Raw genomic sequence first — 19705 nt, 5'->3', positions numbered from 1 at the left:
TGGCTGGATCAGCTGGTTGTAGGGTTTGTGGCATTCTAAACACAAGTGTTGCCAACAGGGACGTTGTAGAGTGTCCTCTGGTGGACAAACTTTGCAACGCCAACACTTATAACATGGTTGAAGGGTGTTTCGTCCATTTTTATTTTATTTTCTAAATATTCATTTATCGGCCATTATAAATACCGATACCGATAGTTTGGAAAATGCCTAATATCGGCCAGCCGATATATCGGTCGGGCTCTACTAGACATGACATTGTAAAGACCTGTTGCATTCAAAGGACTTTACTTTAAGGATTTATAAAACAGTTCCTACATGATTATAAACAAGAGTTTTACATTTGAATGAGATTATAATCTGCATAATTGTGTTAGACACTACAGAACAACTAATGTGAAGATAAAAGCTGTAATACAGGAGAGAAGAATCCGTCATGTACCTTAATAGACATCACTAAACTTATTGTAGTAGCTTTGGTTTAAAGCTAATTACGGCAACCGTAATTCATATCATAATTTTCGAGAACACAGTGCCCATGTTTACATTAATTTGCCTAATTTAGAGTAGGACTGCAACTAAGGATTATTTCAGTTATTGATTTATCTGCCGATAATTTCGGTGACATAGAGTAAATTGTTTAGTTAATAAAATGTAAAAAAAAATTGTGGAAAAGGCTAATCACAATTTCACAGAGCCCAAAGTGGCGTCTTTAAACTGCTTCTTTAGTCAAACAAACAGACCAAAACCCAAAGACACTTGATTTACTATCACAAATGACAAAGAAAAGCAGCAAATCCTCACTTTAAGTAAGCTGGAAGCATCAAAAGTTTGACATTCTGTTTGAAGAATGGAAAAAAATATGGATTAGCAAACTAGAAGACAATTAATTTTCTTTTGATCGACTAATTAATTGATCGACTCATTGTTGTAGCTCTAATTGAGAGGAATGAATATACTTACTGTATACTTACTGTATCCATACTTGTTGCAAACCCACTGTCCTGCTGCTGTAAGTACTCAGTGTAACACCAAATGTATACTAATTAGTGGCAGAAAATAGTCCCCAACAAATGAACTCTTTATTCCACTTTCAGTGGAGTTTGCTAAACACTTCAGTGCCAGCTGTCCTCCTGTTTTAAGATGTGTCTTCAATAGAAACCTATGGACATGGGGCATGGTTAGCGAAGCAGGAAAGTAATTGCACACTTGGTTTCAGTCTGTTCATTCATCTTATCTTTTTTAATAAGAGGCCTACTGAAGTACCAAGTTTGATTGTATAGTACTGGCCAAATCGACTTTAATAAAGACTAGGATGGTCTTCAGTACCACATGTCGGTCTAAGAGTGTTTTTATTTTGTCTGAAAACTGCTGATTGACTATTCCTACAGCTGATGTCATTATTGTGTGTTAACCTTGCTTTTTTGTGTGTGTGTTCTCCATGCAAACTTCTTGGCTCCATTCCTGGCTTTGCTGTATTGTTGTAGGTTATGTTTCTTTAACCTCCTTATCTACTTTCCTCCATCTGTTGGCCTCTCACGTTTCTCTGGCCTAATGCTAATCTGTTTTTCTTACTTTCAACTGTACACCTAGACACATGAACATTCAGACAATAAATCAGGAGTAGTTAATTGTAATCTGAGTTGCCACCATGCAGTTTAATAGAGTCTAATAAATACATGTTTTACCTAATGTGTCCAATAAAGGAAAATTCCAAACTTTAATTTTCAGAGAAACATAGTAAGTTCTTTCAGGCCAGTCAGATCAAATACTAAAGGCTAGTTCAGTCTGCACTGTAATGCCCTTAATCTAACTTCTGTGAGTTTGGAGTAATTGTAGGACGGCTGCTGAGGGCTTTAAACTATAAACAACTTTGGTGTTGGTGATGAGGTACACTGATAGAATAACTTCATGTCCACACCTACATCTGTCAGTGCCTGGATAAAGCTTGTTGAGACCAAATAACTCTGAAAGAAATACCTTTGTTCACCGATTCAGCATATAGTTCCACTTACTTTCCTACACGTTCTAATAAAAAGTTACAGATATAGCATTATGCTGATTACAATATTTAGTTTCTTTCAGATGCCATACATAGAAAAAAATGGATTTCCAAGAGCGAAATTGATAAGTTGTGTGTGACGACATTCATTGATATACTGTATTACAGTAGTGTTTGGCAGCACACTCAATTTGTGCTGTAACACGCTTCTATTAGAGTACCTGTGTGCAACGTCATTATCTCACAGACTCTCAGTACTAATCTTTGTTTTCCCTTCTGCCAAGTTATCAGCCCATCTCGAACTACACAAGACATTTGGGTATTGTTGCACCATTTTTCTCTTTTCCTCCCTTTTTACTTACTGTTTTCCTTCCTTCCTTCCTGTCCCTCTCACCTCTTTCTCTCTCACCTACTACTTTTTTGTGCTTTCTATAATGCTTTTGTTTCCCCCACTACTGTACCCAGTAGTAAAGGTTAAACAGTCCTTTGTGTAGCGTGACCTAACATTGTGCAGGGGAATGATATGGGATGACTGGAGGTTCATATCCAGTGTGCTAAAATAACAAATAACTTGACTGGCTCTCCTTGTTGTCCATTATTTTGTGATAAGGAGCCAGCTAAGACACTGCTTTCTCTTGTTTAGTATTGGTAAAAGTAGTAAAGTAGTGCTAAAAGAAGCCTAAGAAATGTATTCATGATAGTTATTTTGCTCCATTCAAAGAAATAGGTTTAAAACCAAATTAAAAGCTATTTGTAAACTTTAAAAACACAGAATTAAGAAATTAGGATACAGATTTTAGTAACGGAGGATTTTGGAACAATTCTGTGTCTCAGTCTCAGTTACCTCAGCCTTTGTAGGTCTTTGTTCCCTGAAGCACTTTTCCATTAACTTCACTGACTAGGTTATGTAGCATGTGCTGCTGTTGACATCACACACTACTCTGATCTGAATTCAGTAGCAGTTTTGTCATTCATTATCTGCAATGGTATTCAGTTTAATGCCGTCCACACTGTCCAGGGATCAGGAAGCTTTACTCATATCACAGAACATATGATGCAAGTGATTGGTCAGTCACTTCATGAGGTGAATCAGACAGATCCTGAATAGATAGGAGGCCAATCACCTGAAATTTGCTGAATAAAGTGTTGGACCCATTAATAATCACAGCACGATTTGAATGTTTTTCCATAATAAAAGCAATTGAGGCCCATAACTGGCCAAGTCAATTTGGTATTGGAGCAAATAAGTATATAAGTAAATAATTATAAATAATAAAATAAAAAGATGACTTTACCTAGCTGACTGTATCATTAGAGACATAACAAGGTGTCATCTTTTTGAGGTCATGCTGGTGGCAATCCTGACAAAACAAATCTGATTCCAGTCCATGTAACCCAAGCTCAGCATGATAGACTCTTCTCTGGTGTTCATTACAGAAAAGAACACATTGTCAAAAAGTGCTTAATACAGACATCAGTCCAAACTGTGGTTTACCCTCAGGTCATTATGTTCCACCATGTTTTTCAATCTTGGCTGGCTTATTAGTTTTCTCCTTATTCCAATAGAACCAAATGTCTTCTTGCGTGTCACATGTCTTCAACTCAGATTAAATTTCCTTTCTATATCTGTCCAACAGTTTACTTGGGAGAGCAGAGAGGCCATCGTTTTCAGGTGTCACATTTGAGTTTGAAACAAATCTGGTGCTAATACAGCCCATGTCTAATTTTCTCTTCTCCTATTGTTGAGGTGTTCAGGTAATGTATCCTTGGAAATCTTTTAATTTGTCTACATCTTTCTTTTCCCTTCTCCCCTTCTGTATTTCTTCCCTCGTGACATTTTCATTACTCAGTGTTCTTTTCCCCCTCTGTAAATGATCAGCACTTCAAAGCTGCCATTGAAAAGTGTTAGTGAGCTCCCAGGCCACAGGATCTGCTGAGTCCAGCCTTACATTAGAGCTTATTCAATCCCAGCTACAGGTGTGCTGCCCTGCCAACTCCCGGAGGACGCAGACACTTCAAACACACCAAAACACAACCTTCAAAAGGCTGAGTGTCATCAGCATTAATTCCTGGACACTGAGGAATCAGCAGAGTACTCTGTCATCTGAAACTGACTTTGAGAGAGAGAGACAGGGAGAGGGAGAGAGAGTGGGCAGTAAAACACACACTGTGATTCATACCTTCTCATTATATCCCTGAGTCATAGAGAAACCAGGAGCTGAGCTCACTGACACTGACATTCTCAAAGGTTTGTTTGTGTGAGTTGTGATTTTGACCATATGTTTTAATTTAATAGCTTTAAGTTGCCACATCACTGTGTTTATGTTATGTAATTCCTTTTCATGTATTTGTTGGTGTAGTTGTGAATATACTGGGTATGTATGCTGGGTGTATCTTAAAGAGGACCTTGTGGCCAATAGTTAGACCTATAATTCCAACCTAGACTGTCTGACACAGCTCAGCTCTAACCCTCTCTACAGATACATAGATTCATTCCATCTCTTCTCTGTACAGTCATTTAGTAGCTAAAGTAACATTAGATACTATGCTAGTTACTGTACATTAAAGTGTTTTCGGCACCATTGTGGCTCATTACAGCAGGCGAGAGTGAAGTGGGTTAATCCCAAAAGTTTAAAAAACAAACTCTCTACTCTCCTCAACTCCTCAACTACACGGTGTATTTCTACAGTCATTATGTGTCCGAAATCTGCATTAAAAATTCTCCAAAAAGGCACCACCACCATAAATACAATACATATTTCTGCTGTTAAGGTGGGCATTTTAACATGGGCTTCACTCGCTTTTGGAGCCAGCATCAAGTGGCCATTTGAGGAACTGTAGTTTTTGGTACTTCCACATTGGCTTCAATTCTCAGAACGGGAGTGTGACGCTTGATTGTGAACCAGAACAGTAGATTGCACAACCTACTGACCAGTATTGCCATTCCTAGAGACCAGCCAATAGCCTGGGTAAAAATTATACTACATTTGATGTTAATGGCTTTGCCAACAAGTTTTCTGCCCTGTCATTACATTATGAGAATAGGTTGGATGTTTGTGTATGTCTGTATGTGCCTATGTATTGGCATCTATCAATATAGCATTAGTCCAAACCTTTACTTTGGCATCAGCTGTATAAAGTGAGTGGCTGAGGCTCTTCTCTGGTAGACTTATTTGATTGGCTGACAGCTGGCAAGAGACGAGACTGCGATGTGACGCTCTGTTAATAAATCCAAAGAAGGCTTTAGGACTAAAGCTCTCCTGCCAGTCATTTTTAGCTATTTGATCTATGATATCACTTTAGGTGCCTGCTATTTTAAAAAAAATAACTTCAGTAAAGCTTTTCAGACCATTGGTTCACATCAGTGTGACAGAATAACCTATGCTACAACGAGCTACTGTTCGAGCAAGTAAACTGTGAACTAGAACAGGAAAAATGAGAGCGAAATGACTAGATTTAGTTTTCAGTTTGGCAAAAAATGTCAGTTTCAATTCTTTCTCCCTTAAGAATGTAAAATAGAGGAACAGTAAAACACAAGAACTACTTAATCCTTCCAGTAAAAGCTTTTTGTCCTACCTGCAAGTTTTCTCCAACTCTTCTTTATATGTACAGCCTTGGTGGTCTCGACCTAAACCCCAAGCTGTCGTTCAAGCCCCTTCGCTAAACAAGGTTGCCACTGCTGTTTCAAATAGTCCGCTCAAGAACAGAACCCTTCCCCAGAATATTTGCGCAAGCAATTCAGGGGTAAATTAGGTCAAATACTGTATTATGTACTGGGCCAAAGCTGCCAGTGTGCTCCGCCAGAAGTGCTTGTCAGAAGGTTGCAAAGGCTCAGAAAAAATCCTCCCCTCGCTCGTTTTTGATGTTGCATGAGGAGGGAGCTGTGTCATTTACATTAAGGGCATTTAGCAGACGCTTTTGTCCAAAGCGACTTACAAGGAAATTTGTCACAAGAAAGAAACCACAACATATCACCGTCAATAAAGTAAGAATGAAAAAGGCAAAGTATTAAATGTAGGTCATCCATGTTTGGCAGCGCTCAGAGCCCAACGTACAATCACTGTAGCAAAGTGCTAAAAACAGTGAAAAATGGACTGTAAGTATGAAAACCCTTGGGTTGTGTTTATGTTTTGGACATTTTCAGATGGAAGACAGAAAAATACGGCGATAGCACCCCGTTGATAGACACACCATAAAAAGGTAGGCTACTGAGACAATACATTTCGAACAGCATTTAAAGCTTCCAACATGACACAAAGAAATAGCCTTTAAAAAGATCAGTTTTGGGCAATCGCTACTTGCTGTGCAAATGACAATATGGGGCTTTAATCTCTGGAAGCCTGTATCTCAAAGTGACCTCACCTGGAGTGCTTCACTGTGAGTTTTTATGTTCTATTTAAAGGCTTTGTTATCCAGCAGTACACCGCAGTTTAATGCTGTAGATGACACACAACTCCCTACTGCCAAACCTTTGATAAACTGGACTGTACAGCAATTTACACACACCCATAATACTGGAGATTTAAATGAAGGGTGTCATGGTAGTTTTGCTTTGTGGTGACCGAGCAGCCAGAATCTGGTTCTAAATCCAGTGGCTTCAGGGTGTACCCCCCTTTTTCCCAGTCTAATTTGGGGAGAGGCTGCAACCCCCTGTGACCCTGCATTGGATTAAATCCTTAGATGGATAGAATATTGCTGAATGTAACAAATAATTGTCAGGAATTTTCTATAACTGGAGTTTTTCTGTGCAGTGTTTCCATTTCCATTAAGACTGTGAGAATGAAACTGACTGCTGGGTGGCAGGAGCAGTAGTAGAACCTGCACAGGGCCGAGTTCCAGCTATAAATCTCACAGACACAGTCATTCAGACCTTTTCATTACTACTCTGAGTCATACAGAAACTGTGCAGGTGAGCTCACCAGTGTTAATGCATCCGTAGTGTGTTTATGTGTGCACATGTTTGACTATTTTGGCTCTGTGAAACCATGTTTATTACTATAATATCAATGTAATATATGATGCTAGCTGTCTAGCTGAAGAGTGAAGTTGCTAAAAAGGTTTGAATTTATGATGCAGAGTCAGCAGGGGGGAGCTTATTGTCAGGCCCACAATACTTGACTAATTTCCACTCCTTTCTATTTTTTTCAAAATGTCCTATGTTCTTATCCGGTTAGTCTTTGGGTGGCTAACGGGAGACATGTCGCGACACGTCAGTGTTTTGAAGTTGGCATTTGGTTGTGGAAGAGAACCTCTCCTTAACCGATGCCTGACAGTGATTGAGACAGATTGGAGGGAGGGAAGGAGGGAGAGACATGAGGCAGAGGGAGAGAGCCATGGGCTACAGGAGGGTGTGTCTGGGAAATGGAGTTGTTTTAACATCAAAGATAACCCTACTCAGGACTTTGCAAAGACCTTGCATTAGGCCGGGAGACACTGCAGTTTATCATTGGCTCTTCCTGTTCGACAGAGGCCTTATCCTTGAAGCTTGTGTTAAAACACAGATGCACTGTTACAAATTAGAAGTCAACATCACCTCTGGCCTCCCACATGACATAAACCCACACACTGGCTGCATCTAAGCCTCACTTTGGCCTAGTGACTAAAAAAAACAAAAAAAATGGACTTTTCCAAATTCAGTGATGCTACTAATGTGCGTTGACTTAACAGTTCCATGTAGTAAAGATTTGATAGCTTACTCTGACAAAAACCAACAATGAGATATAATGAATGGGGAAACAGGGTCAAGTAAGAACTCCTGATTGAAGTAGAGACCAACATAGTAATTTCTGCAGCTTTAGAAATTGTCCCTAGCTCAAATAACCAAGATTCAGATTTGAGCCCCTAGGAGAGCAGAACAATTAACATATTATAAACTTTTGTATGGCAAACATATTTGCCATAATATTGCCTATTTGCCTATTTATACCCCCAGCAGACACAGAGCAACATTAGTGTTCAGTACTCATTCTTTTTCCCTTTATTTATTTAGTCAAAACGATGTCTGTCTGCCATTTACTTTTGAGCCGATTGTGTACAGTGGATTTAGAGCTGTTTTGCTGCCTGCTGCATCTGAACACAAGGTTGATGAGAGTGGAGTTGCCAGTTGGAAAACCAAAACAATGATCCAAAGAATACTTAAAGGCTCAGTAGAGCTAAAGGGGACTCGGTGGTGTTTCTCTATGTGTCCATCATTACAAGCAACTCCTTTCACAGTACACAGCCATTTTTATCCTTGTTTACAGTATTTATTTTTTCTCTCTTAAAGGGTCTTAAATTAACTTTTTAAAAGAGTACTGCAATGATTAAGCCCTCGTTAAATACTCGTTTGACATTGTCTGACTAATAATGAACAGTTAAAGGATTAAAATTGGTGCAGCAGAAACATAGATGTTGTCTTTCCCTTATTCCACTCTATATTCTTTCTTCTCAAAACGTTATGGCTACACTACCCACAATGCATCTTCCTCCAACAATATGGCAGGAGATCTGGATGCATTATGCTAGTATCAGCTAATGAATGCTTGTATATTAAATTTGTTGTGCTCTCTTTTTCAGACCAGTGTGAACAGCAGAAGGCCACAGTGCCAACCCAAGTCAGTAGACAGACAGAAAAAGAAAATGTTTTAACACCTTCAGAAAGAGAGAAACCAACTGAGAAAGGTGAGTGTGTTCATCCTATACCTCTTCATGTGCACCAATACATTTTTAACATCTGTCTCATTCTATTGTCTGTGTGTGTAGTACAACTTTAGTCTATGCAACAGGTCGCGACCTCCCACATCCATATATCTTAGTCTGACAGGTGAATGGTCTCAGCTAACACAGCAAAAAATATGTTAGTGGTATTAAATCACTAGCAGTTCAGCTCAGTTCATGGATAACTTAAAAACTTTAGACCTTAAACAATATGTTGACTGGAGGCTAGAGAAGCTCTATCGTATGACAGTTGAATGCTTCTGGCTTTGCCACTACAGTAAATCACCCATTACTAAACATCATATGCCTCAGGTGAAATATCTGTTGACTTTTGTTCTCTCAAATCAAATTGTAAACTAAATCTCTGTCCTATAAATAAAGTACATCCAATAGTACTGTGGTTTGAACCATGTTTATACCGGTCAGTTTTTTATACCTACAGAACATTTTGATTCAGCCACAGTTACCCCAGTGGTTTATTTTTAGACCTTGTTCATAATGTTGGAAATAGGATCTTGATGCTGTTTTGCATATAGGCCCATGTTGGGACAGGCATCACAAATAAAATTCAGGGTGTAAATGATGTGGTGTATGGCACACAAAATAATACATTACATTAATTGTTGTAGCCAATTTTGATGTGTGAATATATAATGTTGTGTATGTCTTTGCTGAGTCGTGTAAATAGCAGTGTTGTTCATCCACCTGCGCACCAGGGGCCATTAGGATCACAGAAGCCACACAGTTTTTCAGTCGTTCGTTTGTGTGTGTGTTTGTCCGAGATATTTTCTGTTATATCGTAACGTTCGTCTTTTTTAGGTTTTCTGTAAATATTTTTTCTCCACATAAAATGAATGGTAAAACGCATACGTCATGGCAGACCTCATCTTTTGCACAACGACGCGTTGGAAATGACTTCAAATTCCCTCAAGTGGCAGTTTTGTGGTTAGATTACCACTACATTAATGATAGTAATTAGAAAGAACTATGACCAGGGAAGTGACATGTTGTTAGCAATCTTAAATATATTCTTTGGGCCTGTGTCATTTTAACAAAATGAAATGTAATAAACTAGTAGACAGTAAGCTTTCTACTTGTCATATTTAGGTAAAAGCACTGTTGAGTATTGCTCTGCTGAGCAAATGCATCACATTTTTTTATACTGTAATATAGTTGACTCCAGGAGACAGCAATATTGTTCTAATGATAAATCAGTGTTGAAATGAGACTTTTGTAATGTTAACATGGTAACGCAAACCAGGCTTTCTGTTCAATACACAATGCAAAGTAAAAATGATCACATACTGTTTTATGTTAATGCACTCTCTTTGTGTTATATAACATGAGATACAGCTTCTGTGTCTGTGACTGTATGCATGAGTTTGCTTGCACACAAACAGGGACAGTACATTGTATAAGTGGGTATTTGTGTTCACAGCTTGCCTAAGCAGGCAGATTCTGCCCCCTGAGTAAATATGGTGAGCCACTGATAACATTCATTTGTGTATAACAAGGACAGATTCACACACCAAAACACACATACACATACAAAGGGAATTCAGTAGGGGTCTGTCTGTAATGGAATGATAACTTATTTTGTAACTCCAACATGCTCTGGTTACAGTATCATCACAGGGTTGTTCCCACAATTTTGTAAGTGAACGTTGCTCAGGTCCTGCATGTCTGTCAAATGCGGATGTGCTTATAACAAGATGCAGGTTTTTCATACTACCATAAATATCATTTCTACTTTATAGGGCCTTGACACAACAGAGGAGAGCCTTGGAACTTGTATGTAGTCCAAGCAGGATTCATGATTTTGACTCCTTGTTTTTTACCTTCAGATTCAGTAACCAGGGCAAAAGGTGTACTGACACGGGTGATGCGTCTGGCCCAGCGGTACCTGTTGGACCCAATGGGTAGACAAAGGGCTGAAGAGAAGGCTTCTCAAACTCAGACAAGGTCCAGACAACGTAGTCCTGCACCTGGAAGAGTGTTCAGGAGTCGGACCTCAGCTTCACTAACACAGGCTCAGGTAAAGCTTTGTTAGTACAGAGATCTTGATAAGTATTAAAAAAAACAAATTCTGCAGCTTTTTTCACTCAGATTCTTTGGAAAATAAAACTGGACACCTTAACACATCCTCTAAAGTAACTAATTCTTCTCTTCTATTACTGTCTTGTGATTGACTTACGGTATTTAGTAACCGAGGCACTTGAGTTTGAATGTTTTACATTTAACTGCACTCAGTTGATCCAATATGATTGTAATAATGTTGGATTTATGCAATAATTCAAATGATTAATACGTCTCTCCATAAGATTATTATAAAGATCATTGTGTTGCAAAATAAAAATGGGCACTATTACACATGGAAACCGTGACATAATCAGAATCAGAATCAGAATCAGAATTCCTTTATTTGTCCCGCAAATGGGGAAATTCCTTAGTCACAGCAGCCAAAGGACAGTATCACACTTAAATAATAATAAAAAGTAAAAAATAAACAATATAATAAGAGATAAGAAATAGAATTAACTCGTATATACATAGTATTTACAATATGAACTTGGTATTTACAATATGACATAGTATTTATAATATGAACAGTGTAAGTATAAACAGTTTGGTATTGTTATTTACAAACAATAAATAATAAATATGGGTATTAAAAATTGTCCAATTAGTGCAAACCAGAAAGTCTGTGGATATGTGTAGAGTTTTGTATTGCACAGTGCACATGTGAGGTCTACTGGGAGCAGTGCTGGTTGTACAGTCTGACAGCAGCAGGAAGGAAGGACCTGCGATACCTCTCCTTCACACACTTGGGGTGTATCAACCTGTTGCTGAAGGAGCTGACCAGTGCGGTGACAGTGACCTGCAGGGGGTGGGACTCCTTCACCAGCAGCGATGACAGCTTGTCCATCATCCTGCTCTCTCCCACCACCTGCACTGGGTCAAGAGGGCATCCCAGGATGGAGCTGGCCTTCTTGATAAGTTTATCAAGTCTCTTCCTACCTGCTGCCGAGATGCTGCTGCTCCAGCAGACTACTCCATAGAAAATGGCTGATGCCACCACAGAGTCATAGAAAGTTGTCAGGAGTGCCCCCTGCACTCCAAAGGACCTGAGCTTCCTCAGCAGATGGAGTCTGCTCTGACCTTTCTTATATGTTGCTGCAGTGTGATAAAAAGCAGAATTAAGACCAGAGCGATAAAAACAACTCTGGTCTCCATACTGCCCGGAGAAAGAGCTCCAAAAAGAAGTAAATCTAAAAAGTTAAAAAGTACTAAAAGTTATATAAAAAGAAGAAAAAGCTCAAAGGTGAGCGAGAGCTGCTGTAACAGGCTGCCACTCACGCGGCGCCATCATGTCAACTTTAAAAGCCACACTATAAGCCTTTATTTTCAGATTTGTTAAGTTGTCTATTATTGTTATCTATTGTCATCTTGACACTCTTAAAGGAATACTTTGACATTTTGTAAAATACACTTATTCACTTAAAGTGTATTTTACAATACATTTAAAGTTTGCACCCCCTCCTGCTCCAGTTCAATAGAGCATTTCTTGCAAATTAATATAACTCCCATATCTGTACTTTCAGTACATGGCTACAGCCAGTAGTTGGTTAGCTTAGTTTCGGACTATTTCTTTTTCCGAACTATTCCTTTAACCAACCAGACAACAATTACTTTCCTACCCCATGTTTGTCTTGTTGGCTCTCACCAATTCATTTGGTGAGTCATTTTTGTCATGCACCACTGTGATTGACCTTCGTAAGAAGGTTCACAATGCATGTACACTATACTTTAATGATTAGAGAGGCTGCTTTCAGTCATTTAAAAGTTTCCTTATTTAAAGGTTTCCTTTCCATGCATGTAGTAATGTCACTGTAGCATCATGGCTCATTCAAGCAGCAAACTAAAGTCTGTAGTTATAAACAGGACAGTACAGAGGATACTCTCCAGAGGAAACAACAGTGATGGAGCTCATGACTTCAGTAAGGATTTCAGTAATCAATTAAATTCAACTCTTTATCCTGTGTAAATGCGCACATCGTCTCTCTTAAGGGGGGGACGCACTTAATGTTTCTGCTGCTGGATGTATTATTTCACCCTCCCACACCCCTTCCCCTATTAATCAGAGGGATAGTTCTTATGACCTGTCCTGTCCAATCAGAGGACTGAGATCCGCGCACCACATTCTGCACACAGAGATGCACCTCCTCCTGCTCCAGTTAAATAGAGCATTTCTTGCAATGTAAACTTTTTCAAGATTTCAATTTCTTTATTGATCAACAACATGATCAACCACCCCACCACCCCACCCCACCCCCCATGGTGTCACCGCAGTAACGCAGTGGCAAACACGTCATATGAAAGGAGAAACATCTATGTAAGGCAGTCATGTATTGTTACAATATGCTCTGTATGCTGTGGCCACCGGTCTCTACTTTGTGCCATCTAGACAGTCTCAATCTCTCTCCTAAACCATATGGAGTTTTCTGTAGCCATTAAAGAAGTCAGGGTCCACTGAGAGCCAGCAGCCTCAAAGCCTCAAACAAAGGACCAAGTGTCCGACAAACAGTTTCAGCAGCTTAATTTTGATGCCAAATCCTTCTGCTAGACCAGACCGGGTAGCAAGGCCACTAACTTGGCATCCGATGTAAAACACAACGGGGCTTATCTCTATTCTTGCTGTGTTGAGTTTTCATAATATTTGGTAACAAGGTTTTCTGAACGTTTAATTTGAAGTGTTTTTGTTCTCACTGCCAGCAGCTGCTTTAGAAGGTAGATTTTAGTTGGACTGGAGTAATTAAGGGAGATACATTAGAGTAACTCCACAGGGTTTGAGCCAGAGTGCCCCTTTCAACATGTCTGCTATGGCAACAGCGATGTATGAAGATACAGTGACTGGTAGCTCTTCCAAATTATGCCAAATTTTTGTTTTTTAACTGTCTTTCTTTTTTCGGCTTTATTGCTGAAACACGTACTACCTATAGCAGAAATACTGTCATCATCATTGGAGAAGAAAGCAGGTTTTTGGATTAGGAGCAGTGGACTTTGAGACCATCACGGCCCGGGGTGTCTTTCAACCATCCTGACCAGCTGGATCGAAACTGTTGTGCCCAGAGACCTGTCTCCACACAACATCTTGGATCAAGCTGTTGCGCTTGACGAGTGGAATGTGGTCCAGGCTAACAGTGTGCGGGACTACAGTGGTTGGACAGTGTTTCACAAATGCTAAACTTTTGATGTGGAGATACTGACCACTTTATTATCACCACCATTTGGACGCTGTTTACAATTACCTAGGCTCAAATTCAAAAGATGCACTGTGTGTTTATGTATATTGTTATATAAATAACTGTACGTGCTGTATATTACCTTGTACCTTGTGTAAAATGTTGCATCGCTACATATCACCTTAATGTGTGAAATTAACACAAATGTGTTAATTTCAGTTGAGTTTAGTTTAAGTTAAGTTTCAAAAAGAACTTATGGTGGAGAGTGGCTGTTTGAAACAGGTCAAGTAAAACACAATAAGAGTTGAAAGGAAGGACAAGATGTCAAATTCAAAGATTTGTAAGAGTTTAAAAAATAAGAGACATAAAAACAGCATTTAACTAATGCCTTTAGATATTTCTAATGGGGGCTGATTAGCTTATTCGCTCAGTCTGCTGCTCAGGATTACAGTAGGTTCAGGAAATACAGTTTAGGTTCTTCACATTAAGAAATACAGCAGACTGTTATTATACATTTCAATATTCAGTTTTGATCATTTGGGAATGCCGCTCTTGATGTGTCTCCTGTGACCCAGAATAACTCTGTTTGAAATGAGAGAAAATAGTTTCTTCTACTTTGCCATCTGCTACGTCACATTGATATGCAGCTCCAGGAACCATCAGATAGAAATGATTGGAAGATGTGATTGGAACAATGCCCAGGGGATGTTTTCTTGGGATAGGAATACATCTTGTAGCATGTTGTCACATTGACTTGAGCTTGCACTGTTTGACAGCCCTTGGGGTTCGGTTTTTGGCTGAGGATGTTCCACATAGTTGTCCAAGTAATTCCACGTCTTTAATCCTCTTTTCCTTCGTCACACTCTGTGTAACTCATTTCTCCTCCCATCATCGTGTTCTAGGTTGACATTTTAGTTTCTTTTCACAAAACCTGTGACCTGGTAATTTTTTATGCCTTTTTAGATGTTTTTTGTATCAATATTTGGAGGTCAAAGGTCAAGGCCACCTCATGGCAGCCCATTCACGTGAACGCCATATCTCAGAAACCCCCTGAGGAAACATCCACTTGGACTCAAGGATGAACTGGTTAGATTTTGGTGGTCAAAGGTCAAGGTCACTGTGGCCTCAGGAACATACATACAATTCTTGTTTCTATTCTAACCGTTTGTGTGATGTCCATGTTTATAGCCACACTAGCGACTTGGCCCTAGCTGTTCTGACCATCACTTAACAGTTACTTGATGGATTGCCATGCAGTTATGTGCAGACATTCATGGTCTCTTGAGGTCGAAGCCTACTGACTTTGAAAAAAAAGTGATTAAAACACATTCTCCTAGCAGTATGTTGTTGATGCTGGTTAACCACACAGACTAACGAGTGTCCAGACTGATCAGAGGTCTGTCATACAACCACTTACATAGATATCAACCACACTGTTGCTTCAATCTTATTCCAGCTCCTTCATCTTTCCCTTGTTTCCTCTTTCAGATCAGATCCAAGAGGCGGAGCCAGCACAGAGGCGGAGCACAGCGGCCGATGGTGCAGGGGAGCAGTGGTGATGTCACCGTGGCTCCTGTCAGTGTGACAGATACAGCTGGTTACATGAAAACTGACAGGTGAGGACAAAGGTTAAACATTGCAAATCAAACATGACATGTCTGCACGCATGCATGTCAGCTCTCTCCTGAAGTGTTTGTTTTTCACATTCGACTGTGTGTTAGAATACTGCCTGTGCACATGAATGGCCATCTGTGGGCCTCTTAATGGAAAGTCTAGCATGTCTGTGCTAGTTGTCTATTTTTCCCTCAATCTTTGCACAATAACAGGCATACTTTAACAGTATTGTAAAGGTGTTAACACCCCAGACTGGACCAACCAAGACCTACCGCTTTGCATTTGTTGTTGCACTTGCACGATTCAAATCAGGCCCTTAGTCTCTCTTTTCATTTCCTTCTTTTGCTTTGTGCTTGCTCAAGTAAAACACACAAAACCGCTAGATGGGCTTTTGGATTCCCACAATCATTTGATCCCTTAATATTTCCCCTGCAGCAAGTCATTGGACTGCATCTTACCCTTTTGTATGTGCGTGATTCGAAAACAAATTGGAGTCTGGCATCATTATTTAGTCCTGAGGGGTTTTGTCAATCAGTAGGCTGCCGATCATCAGTCACTGTGTCAGAGCTTGAGACGTTTTTATAGCTAGATGTGCACGAGCTTATATTACTCTGCGTTTTTTCTTTCATCTTTTATGGAAAAGGCTCCTAGCGTGTTCGAGATTTTCCCATACATTCTTTAAATGATTGAAGACACATGAGCTTGCATGTGCTCAAAAGACATTGGCAACTCACATTTCACAAACACATTTAAACATACATGTCCAAAAGTGCCTGGTTGAGCTTGTTTTTTATTTTTCATGTGGGGAGCAAAAGAAAATATATGGGGAAAGATGAGCTATTTAAATGTTGTCCGGTCCCTCACATCCTGTTAGTCACCATTTGTTTGCCCACCAGACTCGCCTCACTGGTACCTTTTGAGTGCCTGTCTGTTTAAGTGTAGACCGTAATCTTTTACGGAACTCAATTCAGTTATTTACCAGTTGAAAGTTCTTCTTTTTCAATCATGTCTTCCAGCTTTGTTTCTTTGTCATAAAACCAGCTGGTCCTTCAGCAGCACTTAGAATTTCACAATAGTCTCCTAATCCTCTCATTGTAATGTTGTTTTTTCCTCCAACAGGCACACTGCTCAAAACAAAAAGCTGTCACTCTTGTGCTAGTGGTGTGCGTGTGTACGCACATGCATTTGCACCCCTTTCCTCCACGTGCATGTGCTCATGTTTCAAGCATGCTTGTCATTCCTCCCAGATTTAGTCTTTGTGTTTAGTGGTTTAGGTTGTTTTAACCAGACTGTAGGTCACCAGAGGTCACCAGAGGTCACCAAAAGGATTATTGTAATTGGGTAGCAAATTGGTGTTAGAGGATGGAACTGGACAATGCACTCTGCAGGTGTTGAAAAACCACGTCATCTTAACAAGAATAAAACCAAACATGACGGCCTTCAGGACAAGTTGGTTGAGTGGATTACAAGAGGAAGGCTGGAGGAGAAGTAGATTAAGAGAAAGTTAAACTTGATCCCCCTGCTCTGGAGTCAAATACTGATACATATATCATATCATATATGTCCGTTTAGACATGGAATACACAACATTGCTGGCTTTATCTATCTGTTCAACTGGTGGCTTTTATGTAAATGTAGTTTATTGCTTTATGCAGATATAATTGAACCTTTATGAAAACAGCAGCAATAGTCGCACAATACTGAAAGAAGAGCTTTTTTCCCTCTCACACACTGCATCACTGATTGAGTTTAAAACTTTTCTTGCTGTTGAAGTATTAATTAATTACCATTGTGAGCATGAGGGACACTTGCTCCTTCTTGTCACAGTGAATAGCCTCATACAATATCCAACAGTGCACAAGCATTGAATGACAAGGCATGAAGTTGGGAATTACAATTAATTCAGTTGTCACATATGCTGTATGTAAAATTTTGACTTTTGACTTTTAATGTTTAGAGGCAGAACATGACATGCATTTAATCTCTGTGTATTATCCTTTTAGTTTTTAGCCTTTATGTCAATGTTTCATGTGGAATGCTTTACAGATATGTTAATAAGATAGTAATATGGTGTCATGACTTTTAAGTGTATGTGATTTGGGAGCTTACTTACACATAAGACCAACATGTAATATTTCCATCACATTATGTAACATGGTGCATGTCTAAAATGGGCTTGAGTCATTGATTATTTGCGGTCAGTGGGTCAGTGAGATGGACTTGAAGTCATTTAATACAGGCACTGATATGAAAATGGGAATCTTCCGTAACAAAGACGGAGAGTTGATCCCCTACAGACCACACTGACTGCAGAATGTTGCATCATTTAAGCCTGATCCAGTTTTGGCTAGTCCTTTTCTGTCCTACCCTGTGTCTAGGCTTTAATGTCAGTGTGCACTAATGGAAAATGCAAGGAAAGTCTTTTGTTTAAGGTTTCTCTAAAATCTTGTCCTTAGAATGTACTGCTTTATTCTCCCCAGGGGTAACAAACCGGCATAGTGGGAATCAGTGTTGACACCGTAATTGTTTTACTTTGATACACACAAATGCAAATAGGCAAACTGCAGGTATACAGTAACGTTTCCATTGTCATACAAAACATTTGGTGTTGTCCTCATGTTGGGAGACTCCTGCCTGGGCATTTAAACATTTAATCCTCGCTCCTGTCCTTACATTGCTAATTTAAATTAGGCTTCTCTGGTCAACAGAAAGGATTACGCTGACCTCTGCAGACTAAAGTCAACTACGTTAGCTATTGTTAAGTTGTTGTGTTTCATCAACTGTAGATGCTGTTTTGCTTGTGAACGGAAAAATATTTGCTTCTCTATACCCACATTTCCCAGCATCGATAAGATGAAACAAGAGTTGAGAGTTAACATGGCTGCCACTTCAAACATCAGAGTCAAAAATCCTCCTCTGAGGACCCTGATCATATCAGACTTTGCTGAGTGGGTCCTGCTCAGAAGGGGTCAAAGTTCAGGGGTGTTTGCCCTTACTTAGCCTTTAGGGTCGCCCTGCTTGAATACCACGGTCACTTGACATTATACCATGACCATGTGACATGTCTCCTGCTGTACTGTATTGTCTAAGAATCTTGGTTATCTATGTGTCTTAGTCTCTGAGGAATCCTGTCAGAATTAGTGTCAGACATGTTGAATTTGTTAGTAAACCGGTAGACAAAACATGAAATGTGCAACCGGAGGAGAACACTTAAACAATAGGAGGAATGCTCTGCGTTCCTTTGTTGCATTTGCCTCTTAGAATTCCCCCTGCTCTCCTGCCTGCCTCAGCAGGTTTATATACATCCTTTACACTTTGATAGTTTGGCAGCTGATAGCTTGTGTCTTCGGGACAGGCCCTCAAATCTGTCTTGGGGTGTTCTTTATTGCACATGTCTTTAAAGTCCTCAACATGAGGAAGTGCATTTCTCTTCATGTTTATCCCCAGATATTAGTTTACATATTAGGTTACTAACTTAGCCGTTATATTATACATTACATGCATGTTTTTAACATTTGATAGTCGTGTCTCTTTACCACCTTCCCAAACATCTCTGGACCTCAGTCACTGTTCCCAGTCTTACTAGTCCACTGTATGAAGCAATGCACAAACCATGCCAGTTTGTGATTCTGACTGGAAACATCAGCTGTATTTACAGTTACAATTACATGTCTCTCTACATGTAGCTGCTAACCTGAAAGTGTTTCTTGTAGTAAGCTTTAATAAAGAACTTTACAAGGATCAGCTGACAAGATAAATTATTTTACCTTGTAGATGCTGTACATTACAGCACATCTTCATATATTCAAAATATATTCGTGTCATATCATGTTCTTCAGCATTTCCTGCTTTGGTTTGGAATTAGAATCAGCAATTCTCCCTCCCTGCAGAGAGTTCCACTGAGCATCACCCAACCCACACCCCTCGTCTGTATTGAGGCAGCCACTATACAAATGTTTCCTGTGGTATATTAATACTGTAAGCCTGCACCTGAGGATAAAGTGCATATTGTAACACTGTGGAATCCCATCTGAGAGTTGGGAGAGGTGGTGAAAGATAACATGTTTTATTCTCTTGTTGTTGTTGCCAATTTACATATTAAATAATGAACAATCATGATGAAAGTCATTCAGACCTACCATAATTCTGTGAT

The 19705-nt window shown here is 39.5% G+C and overlaps 1 protein-coding gene across 1 annotated transcript in view; it reads left to right on the top strand.

The window, feature by feature from the left end:
- The window catches only part of LOC141001331 (uncharacterized), a 66509-nt gene that overhangs the window by 27725 nt on the left and 19079 nt on the right, over window positions 1-19705 (top strand). Inside the window, exons 11-13 of the mRNA XM_073472372.1 lie at window positions 8555-8659; window positions 10540-10730; window positions 15427-15554. Of these exons, the coding sequence (XP_073328473.1) occupies window positions 8555-8659; window positions 10540-10730; window positions 15427-15554 (424 nt within the window). The remainder of the gene's footprint in view (window positions 1-8554; window positions 8660-10539; window positions 10731-15426; window positions 15555-19705) is intronic.

This window comes from Pagrus major, chromosome 8 (genome assembly GCF_040436345.1).
Source record: "Pagrus major chromosome 8, Pma_NU_1.0".
Classification (NCBI taxonomy): domain Eukaryota; kingdom Metazoa; phylum Chordata; class Actinopteri; order Spariformes; family Sparidae; genus Pagrus; species Pagrus major.
The sequence above is the reverse complement of the archived record's forward strand: the minus strand, read 5'-3'. Positions and strand labels throughout refer to the sequence as shown.